Below are 16,322 nucleotides of genomic sequence, written 5' to 3'. Positions count from 1 at the left end.
GAGAGGGTCTTAGAGATCTGGTTTGGGGCAAGATGAAGCAAAAGTTCACCTAGCAGAGCTCAACTCCAGTACTCCTAGAGTTTTAAGTGTCAGTGAAAAACTAAGGATGATCTCCAGAGTGGAGGTGACATGGTTTGGAACTTATGGCTAGGAAATTAGGTAAAGGTCTGTTGAGACAAAATTTTAAATTTGTGATAACGTCACTTTGTTCCAAAGCTATAACTAACAATTTTGGTGTCCAAAGCAAGCAGTATAAAACATACCCATAAGTTTGTAATTCATGCTCTAAAAATAATACAAGAAGTAATTAAGATGAATTTAGTTGAGCAGGAAGGGGAATTAATTACTACAGTGGCTCACAGATTGGTTTTATTAACATTTCCAGTGATCTGGTGGGCTTTGTATTTTAACTAATTATTCTTTCCACTTAAGTGCTAAGTTCCACATTTCTAAAAGAGCACGTGTTTGTCAAATTTTTGCTTAAATTTCAGTGCCCTGGAACAAGGGCCCAGTTGCCTCACTCTAGTTTCTCCTAACTTGTGGTGTGGTCAGTTTCTTGCATGTGGCTTAGTGAGTTAAATACTCATGAAGTAAATTGAGTCCTTAATTCTAAATGCCTTTTTAAAAAAAAACTTTAGTAGAAATATGTCACTTCTACATTTCAAACTGTAGGCTTTCGAAGTTCATGTGCTATATCTGTATAGAATCAATTAAACTCATGGAACAGTGGGGGTTGTTTTGCTCTAGAATCTAGGTCAGGATATGAACACCTCTACAATAGCAATAACAGACTTCTCAGCACCTGAATATTTATTTTTTTTTAGGAGTGATTTGCTAATGGAAGCCCCACTCTCCTTCCTAATACTATACAGATAGTATAGTTGGTATTTGAAGTGAAGGAAAAAGGAGGCTTGGGATGATTTGAGCCAAAATGCTCTCTCTATACTTGCCCCAATCAAAACTTACCCTAGCCACCTTCAACCCTGTGCTAATTCATTTTTGCTATCCACGAAAAAGAAGAAAACGAAAAGCAGAGCAAAAGAAAGATCGTTTTGAGATCATTTTTGTTTTTGATATAGTTGACATGTGGCCAGAAAAAGTGGCAGAATAGCATTCTATTGTTCCTTCTCCTCCCTTCCTATACTCCCTTACCCCCATCGTACATCCTGAGCGTAGATATTGTCAGTGGTTTTTTGAGGGGTTATATGAGTAGTGGACTTCACTTTTTAACTGAATTTTGGGAAAATTGAGGAGATAATAAAGGCAAGAAAAATTTTAGATTAAAAATCAGATGCTTTTTAAAAAATTGAATTGGTTTCAAATAGACTAGACTTGAGACAAAAAGTGGCCCACAGGAGGGGGGTGGTATTGTTTTCTCCTCTCCCTGCCGATGCAGCAAACCCTATTGGATTTCACTTCTCTGTACTCTTCCTGGCTCCACACCAACTCCTCTTTTCTCCCTAATCATCTCCAAGGGCTACCACTAAACAGTGAGAGGGGTGTTAATGAAACCCTTGGGAAGTGTGATAGCATTCTATGCTTTAAGAGTATAAGGAAGGAGAAACTAGTTGGTCTCCAGTATTAAAGAAGGGAATTATCAATCTTGTACACAAATATTAAGCATTAGGTGGGGGGAAAAGGAACATAGGGCAGAATTGTATTTAAGGACATAGAAACTTATATTGAGGAGCAGCTAGGTGGCGCAGTGGATAGAGCACCAGCCCTGGAATCAGGAGTACCTGAGTTCAAATCCAGCCTCAGACACTTAACACTTACTAGCTGTGTGACCCCAGGCAAGTCACTTAACCCCAATAGCCTCACTTAAAAAAAAAAAAGAAACTTATATTGAGAATCTGTAACTCTTCTTTCCAAACCTCAAAATGTGACATGTCCAAACAGAAGCTGTACTATAAATTGTTTCATTGATTTACTCCAAGTTTATCACTCCTGGAAGCTTGACCTTGGGTTTCATCCCATGATATTTTTTGTGTCTCATTTCTTCACCATGCATTTTTTTTTTTTTTTTTTTTTTTTTTAGTGAGGCAATTGGGGTTAAGTGACTTGCCCAGGGTCACACAGCTAGTAAGTGTTAAGTGTCTGAGGCCGGATTTGAACTCAGGTACTCCTGACTCCAGGGCCGGTGCTCTATCCACTGCGCCACCTAGCCGCCCCATTCACCATGCATTTTTATCAGCTAATTGTATTTTGTCAAGCACAGAGTCATCCATGTGCTAAGTTGGTTCAACTTTACAGTTGTCTGCAGATAAATGTGTGTGCTGGATGTAGAGAATGCATTAAGTATGTGCTGGAAACTAAAATGCAGAGATATATCCAAAATGTGTATAAATGAAGACTGAGTCAGAAGCAGTAACAATAAAATAGTTTTGCCTCAACCTGCTGCTCTTGGACTACTTATAAGAAGAAATGTTTTCCTTCTGCTGTCCCTGGAACTAATACAACTTTGCCACTATCTATGTCAACTAAGAGGCTTTTATCACTTGTTCTTCCCATTAGCAATACATATGATTTCTCTGGCAGGCATCTACAATAAAACTGCTTCCTCTTTTATGGAGATAGAAACAATAAAAATTTTTAAAACCTCTTACACATATACGACATGGATAGATTGCATGTTCCAATTGCCATGTGCCCCATAGTTATTTGAAATCCATAAAAATAAGATAAATATGCAACTCAAAAAAAAAAAAAAAGCAACTTCTCTACGGAAGTGGGAAAGTCAGAAAACATCCTGCAAGATTTAAGAGCAAAAGTAAGTGCTGCCTTCTCTATTCAGCTATTAATGTTAACAATAAGAACATGTACACTTGAAAACAGATTTTGCTCCTGGATCTGTTGTATATACAAAGCATAAGAAATTAAAAATTATTTAGGATTGGACTTCTTCAATTCTGAACTTGAAAATAAAATTACTTGAGCAATAATCTAGCATATTATCTAAGTTCTCCAGTATTACACATGGTAACTGGACTTGTCTACCTTTGATCCCCAAGCTCTAAACAGGTAAAGTTAACAGTTTGAATGGATGTTTTCAATCTCTTCTTCCTCACCTTTTGCCCAGCTGATAGATTAGAATCTCATCTCTGTTCCTTCCCTTCTTTGACCTCCCTTTGGTATAGGTGCTAATGAGCAGTGAATTGACCAGAGGGAAGTATCAGAAGAAGGGAAGAAAAGAAACAAAAGGCTAGCTTAATTCAAAATTGGATAATTAGCATATGAAAATTGCAAGCTGTCTAATATCCAATACGAGAGCTTATAGTGAGCCAATAGGTAACAGGATAGTGTAAAAAGGTGCAATAGTAGCATTTATTTTCTGATCTTTATTGGGCTGCCACTTTAAAAAAAAACTAGTTTTATTTGAATAATATGATGTAATAAAAATATTCATTGCTGAGAGACATAATCAAGGTTCCCTAATAATTTTTTCTAGCATCTTTTCCTGTCTACTTCTATTGATAAATGTAAGGAACCAAGAGTAGTATAAGTTTAAATTCTGATCCTCCAAGTTTCAAAAAAAGCCCCTTATTCTTTTTGTCAGTTACTAAATAAACATGTCTTTTAATGTCCCAATTGGGCAATTTTTATACCTTCATGATTCAGAAGTTGTGCATGTAACAGGCAGAACCAGATTGAGCAAACACTTTGGAAAAAATGTTATCCAGGTCAGCTTGTTCTTCACAAGTTGCAGACCCAGAGTGTCAGTCTGACTTGTGCTTTCTCCAGTGCTTTGCATCTTTACCATTTGGCAGCCAGAGCTTTAAGGTGACACTGATGTGATAACAAACTTAGTAAGTTAAAAAAAAAATGTTAACTAGTGGCAGCTTTTGGTTTAAATTGATCCGCAGTCACTGTTGGATCTAATTAATCCCCCAAAAGCCATGAGCTATATTAAATCCAAGATTGTAATTATTGACAGGAGAATTATTGGGTTGAAGAGAGAAATACCACATGGCAGAGGCTTCAATACAGAAGTCCTGAACAGACCTAAGTGGCAAAAATCACTTGGCTGGAAAATAAACCAGCAAGTTCCAGCCAGCCATATTGCCACTGTTGGGAAGACAGTGGTCCCCAAGTGCCAGGTCTGCCTGCTGCTACTCCTGAAGAATGTTCTGTCTTGTGCCCATATTTCACATTAGTCAGTCATGAAAGCTGCGTTCAGCCAAGCCACCAAATATCCCATCTGTTCCAGTCGAACTGCTAACATGTAGTGAAGCTACCTAAACTTCACAATCTTAAGAAAAGGTTCCCTTCGAAAAATCACTTCTAGAAGGCCTTGGCATGTCAAATGTACATGAGAAGAAGTGAGAGGGACCAGATACTTCGGATAAAACTAGTCAGCAGTGTGCTCATAAGGGTGCTTTGATTTTATGGAAGTGGGAGGGATCTGTTTGCCCTTCAGCAAATGGTTGAATGTCTCCCAGTATAACTTGGCAACCAGACACCATCCAAAATTCTTTATTAAGCTATATCTTCCTGAGGTTGCTGTGGTCATCTTTCACCCAAAGAGTACCTCCTTTCCTCAAAACATTAGGTGATTTCAAATAGAATTAGAGGACCATCGGTTTAGAGCTAGGAGGGACCCCAGAGGTGATCAAGGCTGGGGTGTCTTAATCTTTGTGTGTGTCAGGATCCCTTTGGGCAGTCTGCTTAAGTCTCTGGAATCCTTGGAATATTGTTTTTAAATGCACATAATAAAATATACAGGGGTAGGAAGGAAACCAATTCTATTGAAATACAATTATCAAAATATTGTTTAAACAAGTTCAGAGGCCTCAGAGAAGAAGCCCCTTATCTATTCCAGCCCCTTCCTTCTACAGATAAAAAAAAAAAACCTGATAGCCATAAAGGTCAAGTCCCTCGTTTGAAGTCACAGAGACCTGTGACAAAGCCACAATTTGAGCTACAAACCTAGTGTTCTTATCTACTGCTCATGCTTGAATTCACCTCTTCTGTAAGCTATCAGTAGGGCTTGATTGATCTAAATCTAGAACTCATATATATTTTGAGCTATGAGAGCCTTATCTCCTCATTGAATACGTTTCATCATCCTTTCTCTTTCAACCAAAAAGAATGCTAGATTTGAAAAGAAAGAATGATGATAAAATTTTAAGTTAACATTTATTTACAAGCTTTAAGATTCAGAACCTCATTTGAGCTTCATAACAACCCTGTAGGTAGATGCTATTAGCCTCCCTATTTTACAGGCAAGAAAACTGAGGTCAAGTGTGTGCAGAGTCATTGAGCTAGTGTTTTAAGGAGGATGTGAACTCAAGTCTTTCTGAAGCTAGCCATTCCTCCAGCCACCTGTCAAATCATAGTACAGAGGTTTCTGATAAGTTCCACTTCCAGGGAAAAACAATCAGCAAATTGATAATGTTGCACTTAGAAAGTTGCTTTTGATTGAATGACAAAAATCTGCCAGTTTTAGCTTGTGCATCCTGAAAAACATGTGCATGTTGGCCACGAGAGATGCAGTTGTCTGCGGGGGCATATGGCCTGTAAGAAACACAGTGAATAATCACCAGAGCTGCACTGCTGGGAAGCAAGCTTTCAGAGACTTTGCTGCCCAAGCCAACATCAAGGTCATGGAAACAAAAGTTGCATTGGTATCCTTGCTGGCTGAATGAATGCCAGCCTTTAATCAGGACTGGCCCACATACTTATCATACAGAACAAGGGCTAGCACTTGATCTTAGCCAGACTTCCCTCTCAAGCACCAGCTTTCTTAGAATGGGATTTGTGAGACATGAACTCCTGTTTTAGAGATAATTATTAAACTCTTTAGGTTTTTCTTTACCTAGAACCTGACCCAGCAGCACAATTTGGACTTCATCAACCAATAAAATAATAATTTGATTGAAGACCAGACAATTAATTAATTTTTAATGTTGTACTCCAATTGCCTTATTTGGATCTCAGAATCCCCTGAGAAAATTATCCAGATTTCTGCCTTGCTGGGGAACCTGTTTGTTCAAACACATTGAGCTCATCACTGCCAGTTTTCACAAAACACTATGGCTATGCCTGGGGGCGGCATTTAACATAGGTAGGAATTATAGAAAGAAGTCTGCCAGCTGCTCAGTAGGAGACCATTCAGCTCTGTCTCAGCCATAAGAAAGAATAGAAAGCTGAGTTGCTTTAATACTCAAGTGCCAGAAGAAATATTGGGGGCGACTAAAAACCATGCTGCTTTTTAGAACCAAGGTCATATGTTGGGGGGAGGGAAAGAGAAAAAGAAAACATTACATTTGAACCAAGTCCTCAAGTGGCTTTTGTTGCATTGAGTTCTTAGACAAAAAGGTTTAAATGTCTAAGCTTTGGCTTTTATAATGCTTTGGAAATCCCATCTTAGAAGAACACAAAATATGTACTTGGCTACATTTATGTTTAATTGAACTTTTATTAGGTTTGTTAATGTATCACCATAAAATATTGTCACTGTGAGAAACAATGAAGAAAGGATACATTATGTAAATGAAATAGAAAACTCACTAGGTTTGCCATATAAAAGATAAAAGATTAGATGAAAAATCTGTTTGAATGCAGAGAAAATTAAATTTTATGTTAGTACCTATGCCATATTATATTCAGTAACTGCCACAGTAGTGACTTAAAAATGAAACTGATTATTTTCCTACAAATCCTGGTTTGTCACTGTCTGATCTATTGTATCATTCTACAAATGACTGTTTTCCCGATCTGGATAAATTCACACTGGTTTTGTAGTTACCTGATAGAAAATCAGAAATCCCCTAAAATGGACAATTGGTCAGGCTCAATTCTTAAAGGACTTAAATGATGTGCTGCTCTTCAGACATAAGAATGATGATACTGCCTCTGACATACCCATCACTCTATCTCTTAGAACACCTTTCATCTGATATTCTCAAGCTATTTTTGCAGCCACATTTGGCCCTCATGATATTCCCAGGATATCTGAGAATTAACAAAAAAAAAATCATTCATAGTACTGCCTTGTAATTTTTAACTTTCAGTATTTCAACAGTCTTATTAGGCTCAAAGATATATTTCTGCATATTAAAATACTGAATTCAGCATAATTATGGACAACTGTTATCATTAAGGAAAAGATTATCACACAAAAAATTGGTTAAAAAAACAAGATTTCAAAAACTATTATAGAAAAGGATTGTGCAAAAAAAAATCCTTTAATGAAAATGGAGTACGTTTAAAATTACATTCTATTCATGACAGGTTCTTCAAAAGGAGGCAAGAAAAACATGATTAACCTCACACTAGAATGTGGAACAAATAATGAAAAAGAGAATTTTTCTTCTGTTTTTTTGAAGTTGCCATGGAGACCTTCTCTGGCTCATTGGTCAGGATGCCGAACCTCTCCCAAAGCCACCATAGCTATGTTAGCTCATCAGAAATTCCATTCAACAAATATTTATTTATTCAGTGCCTACCTGTCTCTAAAGTTCTGTCAGGGATACCAGAGAAGAATACAAGTACGGACCCTCCCCTCCAGAAGCTTTTAATCTTCCTTGTGAGACAATATTTACATGTACCAAACCACTTGAGAGCAATAAAAATGTATAATCAAGTGCCAAAATGTGTGGTATACATCAGTGGTGTCAAACTCAAATAGAATTGGGGCCACTAAACCATATATAAGGATCCCTACAGCCACACATTGAATTAGAAAACCACATGTTAACATTATCTCTGTTCTATTGTATTTTTATTTGTTTTGTTAAATATTTCCCATTAAATTTTAATCTGGTTCCTGAAGTACTGGGGAGTGTTAAAGGCCTTGAGGCCCTGAGCCTTGTGTTTGACACCACTGGTATAAATGATATTATGAGAAGTTGGGAAGGAAAGAGATTAGTGCAGCCAGATTTGCAGGTAAAACAGTAATGGAGCTTGAAATGAAATTCATAGGATGGATAGGTTTCAGACAGCATGGGACAGTGAGAAGGAGGCTCTGGAGTATGAGAATCTGGATTTGATCCTAGTTTTGCCACTTACCACCTATGTGACCTTAGGCAAATCATTCTGTGTCCTTGGGTCTGTTTCCTCAGCTATAAAAGGAGGGGATTGGACTAGATGGTCTTCTAAGGTCTCTTCCAAATCTAGATCTATTATCTTTTAATGATTAGTGCTTATATATATATATATATATATATATATATATATATATATATATATATATATATGCACACACACACATACACATATACACATACACACACATACACAATCACGTTACACATATTTCCACATTAGTCATGTTGTAAAAGAAGAATCAGAACAAAAGGGAAAAACCACAAGAGAGAAAAGAATAACAATTAATAAAGTGTAAATAGTATAATTTTGATCTGCATTCAGACTCCATAGTTCTTTTTCTGGATGTGGAGAACATTTTCCATCATAAGTCTTTTGGAATTGCCATGGATCATTGTATTGCTGAGAAGAGCTAAGTCTTTCACAGTTGATCATCACAGTGTTGCTGTTACTGTGTACAATGTTCTCCTGGTTCTGCTCACTTTACTCAGCATCAGTTCATGTAAATTTTTCCAGGTTTTTCTGAAATCCATCTGCTCATCATTTCTTATAGGACAATAGTATTCCATCACATTCATATACCATGACTTGTTCAGCCATTCCCCAACTGATGGTTAGCATAGTGCTTTGTACATTTTTTTTTATTGGACTTGTGAATTTATTGGTATATGGACCTCCCAGAGAACACTTCCTTTATCAATGTAAATCAGCACCTCCTCCACAACCTGTAGTCTCAGAAAGTTGTTAGGGATACTGAGTTGTTCAGTGGCTTGCCCAGAGGGATCAGATGAAAGACTTGATCTCTTTAACTGGCTCCCTATCTATTGTGCCATGCTTCCTTTAAAGTACTTGAGAAGTTGCATACGTGTTTTTTAGTTGAAAATTGAACTGAGGTGAAATTATATTCTGGGGGATAGGGATGACATAAATAACATTATAAAGGTAGAAAGTTGGCATGTTTCAAGGACAGTAAAAAGATTAACTCAACTGGAACAAAAGGTAGATGTGTGTGAATGTTTAATGGTAACAGTGGGGTTAGATAGCTAAGATTATAAAGGGCGTTATGTCAGGATGAGGAACTTCTGTTTAATCCCATAAACACTGTCAAGCCATTATAAGTATTTGAGTACAGAAATGGCATGATGAATGAGGTATGCTAGTAACAATATTCTGGGATGTTACTCAGGGTGAACTAAAGGGGGCAAAACTAGAGATAGGTACCCAGTTAAGAGCTTATTACAGTAAGTGGTGATGTAGACCTGTACTAGGGTAGTGACAGGAAGAATGGGGAGAGCTATTTGGAAGGAAGAATCAACAGGACTTGATGATAGATTGACAATAAAAGCATTAGGAGAGGAGAAGAGTCAAAAGGGATTATAAGATCTACAGCCTGGATACTAAAGGAAAAGTAGTACCACTGGCTAAACCAAAGATGATGAAAAGTTCAATTTTAAGCGTTCAGAAAAACAGAACATTTTGCAACTTTCCACCCTGAAAACCTTATTCTTACCCCTGATATGAGTTACCAAAAAAAAGAAAGAAAATGCACAGGGGGGGGGTTGGGGGAAGCAACACTTGTACTAAGTGGCAAAGTAATCTAGTAGAAAATAACTTGTGGAGACCTAGATTCTATTTAGGAGGCTTCAATGATAATTTCCTGTGTGACTTGGGGCAAGTCATTTATTGTCTATCTAATTTTTTGACCCAATGATAGCAACATCAGTGCTTATAATATGGTTTCTTTGTCCAAACATTTGTAAAGATATAAGCATTTTGACTTGTGTTAGAGCATAGTTGCCAAATAATTGCAAAGGTAATAATCCTGTGACCTTCAAATATTAAAATAAGCTAACATATGCATTAGACCCTGAAATAATTTATAGTTGAAAACAAGCATTTTTCTACAAAGCTGAGCAGTTTCTTATTATTATCACTACTTGTGCATATTGAAGTGAAATAGTATTCTAACTAATCATGCATCCATGGGGTTTGATTCATGTTAGACACCCAGTAATGGGTTGAGTCTACTTAAATAAGAAAAACCACTAGCCACTCCATAATGCCAAAAATCTATGCTAATTGTGTCTAAAGTAGGGAGCGAGGGGGAAAAAGTATGTATGTTATCTATATCCATGTATAGATACATACATACAATCATACACACACACACACACACACACACACACACACACACACATAAACACACATTACAATGCAACAAGCACTAAATGATTCCTATGTGCCATATACTCTAGGAATCTAGAGATAAGATACAAAATGGCCCCTGTCCTCAAAGAGCTTGGGTAGATAAAGCATGTAAATGGATAAGCATATACATGACTATTTAAGCAAGGGAGAAAGCATTAACAACAGATTAGACTAAACTTTTAAAAAGTATTATTCCATTGATGATTGTCTCTTAATGTAACTTATGCCAGGAGATACTTGACTCAAGGCCACTGTGCAAAATCAGATTGGGACCTGGACATATTATCTTTAGATAGAGCCAATTGACTCTGAACAGAGCCTATGTTGGCCAGGGTTATTGCTTTTAATAACGCACTTCTGCTGTTAATGTTTACCAGCTAGCTAATCAGAACTCCAGAGAATACATGCCATGTTTGCATTGTTACAAGGTAGACATCATTTTACAATTAACTTCATTATGAGTGGAGTATAATCACAGGACATTAGCTCATTTCATTTTTATATGCTGTTCCAAAATAATTGTATGTACACAAATGTAGTTTCTGTTGTAGGGGTAAAAGAAAGCACATGTTTTCATTTGAATATGTAAATAAATGTATTTGCCCATACACATGCACACAATTATTACAAGGCATCTTTTACAGCCTTTAAATTGAAAAAGAATTGTTCATGTTTAAATGCTGTGTGAAAACTTGTTTTCTTACGTATACTTTAGGACTGATTCACAAATCAGAGCTATCAGAGTTATCGAGAGACTTCATTGCATTGTTTGTAAATGCATATTATAAGCCTATATTTGCTGCTTTGAATCACTAATTTAAAAGAATGAAAATAACAATAAATACTATACTACATATAGGTGGTGTTTTGAAGATGCAGATTTTAATCTGTGCAACAGGTTTGTTTGAAGGGAAAGAATATCTTTTTAAAAATCTTATACTTCAAAAATAATAAAATGTATTATTATTCTCTCTTTGTAGGCCACGCAGTGCAGATTATTTTATGCAAGAAGCTAAACGGATGAAACATAAAGCAGATGCAATGGTAAGGCTATTTTCTTTCCAGATAATGTTCTTCTGAATTATTTTTGTACTGAAACTTCATCATCAGTGCAATATAGCTAGGGTAATTATAAAATCTATTACAAGGATGGCTGGGTTTGTTAAATTAAGAAATGTTTATATAATCAAGTGCTCATAGCCCAATAAACTATGACTTCAGCCAATAATGTCTGACTGGGAGAGAGCCCTGGATAAATGAATATTTCAGTTTGTTCCTAAGGTTTAATTAGTAACTACTGCCAACAGAGCAGTAGGTAGTGGAATTTTTTTTCCTTTAAAAAACATTTTTAATCAAAGTTTGTGTTTTTCTGTATTGTTAGCCTTTGAGTTAATAAGACAATAGGATTTAGAGCTATATGGGATCTTAAAGATTATCTAGTCTAACTCTTTCATTTTAGAGATGAGAAAACTGAACCCCAAAGAGGTTAAAAGGCTTGCTCAAAGGGTCACACAAGGAGTCAGTCCTAGGACCAAATTATTTTCCAACAAAATTTTTGTGGTATTTACATTTATCTGCCCAATGGAAAAATATGTCTTAATTGCTATAAATGGTGAAACTACTGTGATTCAAACAGAACATCAAAGTCATCATCATTGATTTTAAACAAAATAAATAATTTTACTAGTTGGCTGATGCCCTATAATGAAGAACTGCAGATACAGTTGCTTAATGTTTTTGTTTTTGTTTTTTTTTTAGTGAGGCAGTTGGGGTTAAGTGACTTGCCCAGGGTCACACAACTAGTAAGTGTTAAGTGTCTGAGGCTGGATTTGAACTCAGGTACTCCTGACTCCAGGGCCGGTGCTCTGTCCACTGGGCCACCTAGCTGCCCCCTGCTTAATGTTTTTTAAACAGGGTATATAAAGCCTTTTTCTTTTTTTTCTTTTTTTTTTTTTTGGCAGGGCAATGGGGGTTAAGTGACTTGCCCAGGGTCACACAGCTAGTAAGTGTCAAGGGTCTGAGGCCGGATTTGAACTCAGGTATTCCTGAATCCAGGGCTGGTGCTTTATCCACTGCGCCAACTAGCCACCCCCTATAAAGCCTTTTTCTAAATGGGATTCTTAGACCCCTTCCTTCTCCTTAGTTCATAATATGAAATGATCCTTAATCATCAATATCAGTGTTGTTTTTCAGCAATGTCACAGCTCTTGGGACATTTAGGTAATATAAAACCAAAAGGCTTTCTGTTTTTAAAAAATTTTTTTTAAAGAAAGTTCACAAAGTGGAAATTGCCATAGTTTTTAACAAAGGCTTCCCAAAAAATATCTATTGTGTATACTATAGAATTCTTCATATTTAAGCCTTCATATTATCACATCCTTGTCAGTCTACAATTATTTATTGAATATAAACTGATTGTAGAGCACTGTACTGTATAGCTACTGTGATGGATGGGAGGGGACACAAAATAGAAGTTTTGATTCTTGCCTAAAAAGAGCTTAATCTAGTGTGAGATCTAGTGAGGTGTGAAAATAAGTAGACTTTGCACTAATAGGGAAGATGACAGAATTTTCCAGCTAGAATGTACCTGAGAAGTCATCCAATCAAGACAACAACTTTGCCAAAACTTCCCAGTCACTATGACTGAGATAACAGTATTCCAAAGAACATAAAACAAAAGAGTGTCATACCAAATAACAATCAACTATAGTGAGTACCTTAATTTAGCTGATGTTGGTAGAATGAGAAGCACTGTCACAGCCTTGGAGAGTGCTAAGAAAACCCCAGGACAGGCAAATACACATGGACAATCAAGGAGACCAGATAAAGGTATATTAGAACTCCTGAAAGAGATAAAACAAGGGTTGAAAAAGATCATAAAAATGAAATGAGAGTTCTAGAAGAAAGAATTGGAAGAATAAGTAGCTTGGTGCATGGGGACAAAATCTTACGCAAATAACTGGCTTCCTGAAAATTAGGATAGCCCAAACAGAATTAAATTGCTCAATAAAGCAAGAAATATTAAAAGCAAATCAAAAGATGGGAAAAAGTCTATGAAAAACAACTGACCTAGGAAAATGATCAAGCAAAATCCGACTCTTCAAACAACCAGAAAAATGGCCAAAAAGAAAATCTTTGTACCATATTACAAATTAAATGAGCGTGGCCTAGAATTCTTAGAACCAGAGGACAAAGTGAAAGTGAAAAAAATTCACCATTCACCTCCTAGAAGAAATTCCAAAATGAAAACTCCCAGAAATGCTGTAACCAAAATCCAGAGCTTCCAGGTTGAAGAGGGGAAAAATATTTGGAACAATCAGAAAAAGAGCTCAAGTACCAAGGAATCACAGTCGGGATCACACAAGATTTAGCACCTAACACTTCTAAGAATAGGGGAACTTGGGGGGAAAATGGTATTCCAAAAGGGAAAAGATAAAGTCTCACAACCAAGAATAGTTCAATAAAATTGAGTATAATATCTTGGGGGGAGGGGGCATCCCTTTAATTAAATAATTAAATGGATAGACAAGTATATAAAGGAACTTTTAAACATTCCTGATAAATGAAGATCAGAGATGAATTGAATCTTTGAGATGCAAACAGAAAATCAAGAGAAATTTAGAAAGGCTGACATTGAAGCAATCGAAAGAGACTGCATGATGAGGAAGTAATTACTTCCTAAGAGGGAAAAGAAACAATTGTCCCTTCTGAACCTTAATGTTTTCAAGACCCATAGAACAAAGTAAGACTAACAGAGAGACCTAGGAATGGTTTTGGTCTACTTTGATAATCTTCCACATAATATAGAGAAAGAAATAGGAGAGAAAAAGGGTTATATTACAGAAGGGAAGAGCTACTAGTTTATATAATTCAGGTGTATGAGAAAAAAAAAAAACCTATACAAATGTGGAGGAAGGTTTCAAGGAATTAGATATCACATGAATCTCATTTTCCTCCAATCCAAGCAAAGAAGAGTTAAGTGTGGGCATATGCAGACACACACAACTAAGAGTTTGGTGAAGAAAAACATCAGACTCAACAGAGAAGCAAGGAGAACAAAGTGGGGTTCAAGAGGAAGGGTAGAATAAAGGAAGGATTAATTACAAGCAAAACACTCCATCATTAGAGTGAAGATAATAGAAGGATTCATGGGGGGAGGGGGATAAAAATATATGTTGTGAGTCTGGTTGAATAGAAGAAAAGAGGAATAGTGAATCAAAAAAAAATATTCAAAGGATAGAATGAAAGGAAATAACAAAATATTAAAAATCATTACCATGAACATGAATTCGGCGAACTCAAAAATGGATAGCAGAATGGATTAGAAAACAGAATATAATAAAAAGTTGTTTATAAGAACCAGAAACAGAGATTCACACAGAGTTAAAATGGAGGAGAAGTCATTATGCTTTAGGTAAACTCAGAAAAGTAGAAGTGAGAACCATGATCTCAAATAAGGCAGCAGAAAAAAATAGACATAGATAAAACAGATGAAACAGGGAAATTACTTTTTGCTTAAAGATACCATAGACAATGGATTACTGCCAATACTTAACATATATGTACCAAATGTAATCAATTTGCAGGGAAAAATATAAATACTTTCATTATTGAAAGTACCTCTTCCAGACTTAGACAAATCAAACAAAAGAACAAACGGAAAACAGTCAAGGATCTAAATAGGATTTTACCTTTGGTGATTACTAAATTAGAATAGAAAGGAGTATACACATTTCTCATTTTTGCATGGCACTTTTGCAAAAATTTACTGTGTATTAGGGCATAAAAACCTTAACAAGCAAATGCAGAAATACAGAATTATCAAGCATATCTTTTACTGATCAAAATAATAAAAATATTCAATAAAAGTTCTTGGAAGAAAGGATCAAAAATTAATTGGAAACTAAATAACTTAATTCTAAGGAATTTATGGGTCAAATAACAAATTATAGAAACAGTAGAAAATATCATCAAGAAAAATGAAGCAAAGACAGCATACCAAAATTTGGGGGATATAACTCAAGGAGTTCTCAGGGTAAAATTTAGGTGACTAATCACATTAGTCATTAAAAAAGAGATCAGACTTGACTATGTATCTTAAAAAAACCTAGAAAACCAACAAATTTTAAAATCTAAATTATACATCAAAAGATAAGTTCTGAAAATCAAAGAAAAGATTAACAAAATTAAAATCAAAAAATGAATTGATAGAGAAACTATTATTTATTTATTTATTTATTTTGGCTGGACAATGAGGGTTAAGTGACTTGCCCAGGGTCACACAGCTAGTAAGTGTCAAGTGTCTGAGGCTGGATTTGAACTCAGGTACTCCTGACTCCAGGGCCAGTGCTTTATCCACTGCGCCACCTAGCTGCCCAAGAAACTATTTTTTAACAAAATAAAAACTAGCTATTACGATTTTTAAAGAAAACCAGGGGGCTTGGATTCAGGAGGACCTGAGTTCAAGTGTGGCCTCAGATACTTGACACTTACTAGCTGTGTGACCCTGGGCAAGTCACTTAATCCCCATGGCCCCACCAAAAAAAAAAAGGAAACCAAATTACCAGTATTAGAAATGCAAAAAGAGAAGTCATAACACATTAAGAAATTTAAAAAAATATTTAGAAACCATTTTGTTCAGTTATATGCCAATAAAATTAACAGTTTAAATGAACTAGATGAATATTTACCAAAATATAAAATAAACAGTACTAAAAATAGAGAATTTAAGTAATACAATCTCAGAAAGAAAAAATGAATCATAAATGAATTCCCAAAGGAAATTTCCAAAGGAAAAAAAAAAGACGTAACACCAGCTGGACTCAAAAGTTAATTTTACCAAACTTTGAAAGAACAGTTACTCTCATATAAATGGTTTTCAAGAAAAGAAAAAAATGGTATCCTGCTGAATTCCATCTATGATACAAATTTGGTCATTACCTTAACCAAGACTTCTTAAAGTTTTCTTCTTACTACTTTTGCCAGAGAAATTTTTATACAACCTTGGGTATATAGGCATATAAAATAGGCATACATAACTTTTTACAGTTGCCAAATTTTTCATGACC

The 16,322-nt window shown here is 35.8% G+C and overlaps 1 protein-coding gene across 3 annotated transcripts in view; it reads left to right on the top strand.

Moving 5' to 3' along the window:
• Window positions 1-16,322, top strand: part of AFF3 (AF4/FMR2 family member 3) — a 694,821-nt gene that overhangs the window by 643,512 nt on the left and 34,987 nt on the right. For all 3 annotated transcript variants that reach the window (XM_043992437.1, XM_043992436.1, XM_043992435.1), the window contains one exon: window positions 11,235-11,298. In XM_043992437.1, coding sequence (XP_043848372.1) covers window positions 11,235-11,298 — 64 coding nt within the window. The remainder of the gene's footprint in view (window positions 1-11,234; window positions 11,299-16,322) is intronic.

This window comes from Dromiciops gliroides, chromosome 3, assembly GCF_019393635.1.
Source record: "Dromiciops gliroides isolate mDroGli1 chromosome 3, mDroGli1.pri, whole genome shotgun sequence".
Lineage (NCBI taxonomy): Eukaryota > Metazoa > Chordata > Mammalia > Microbiotheria > Microbiotheriidae > Dromiciops > Dromiciops gliroides.
The sequence above is the reverse complement of the archived record's forward strand: the minus strand, read 5'-3'. Positions and strand labels throughout refer to the sequence as shown.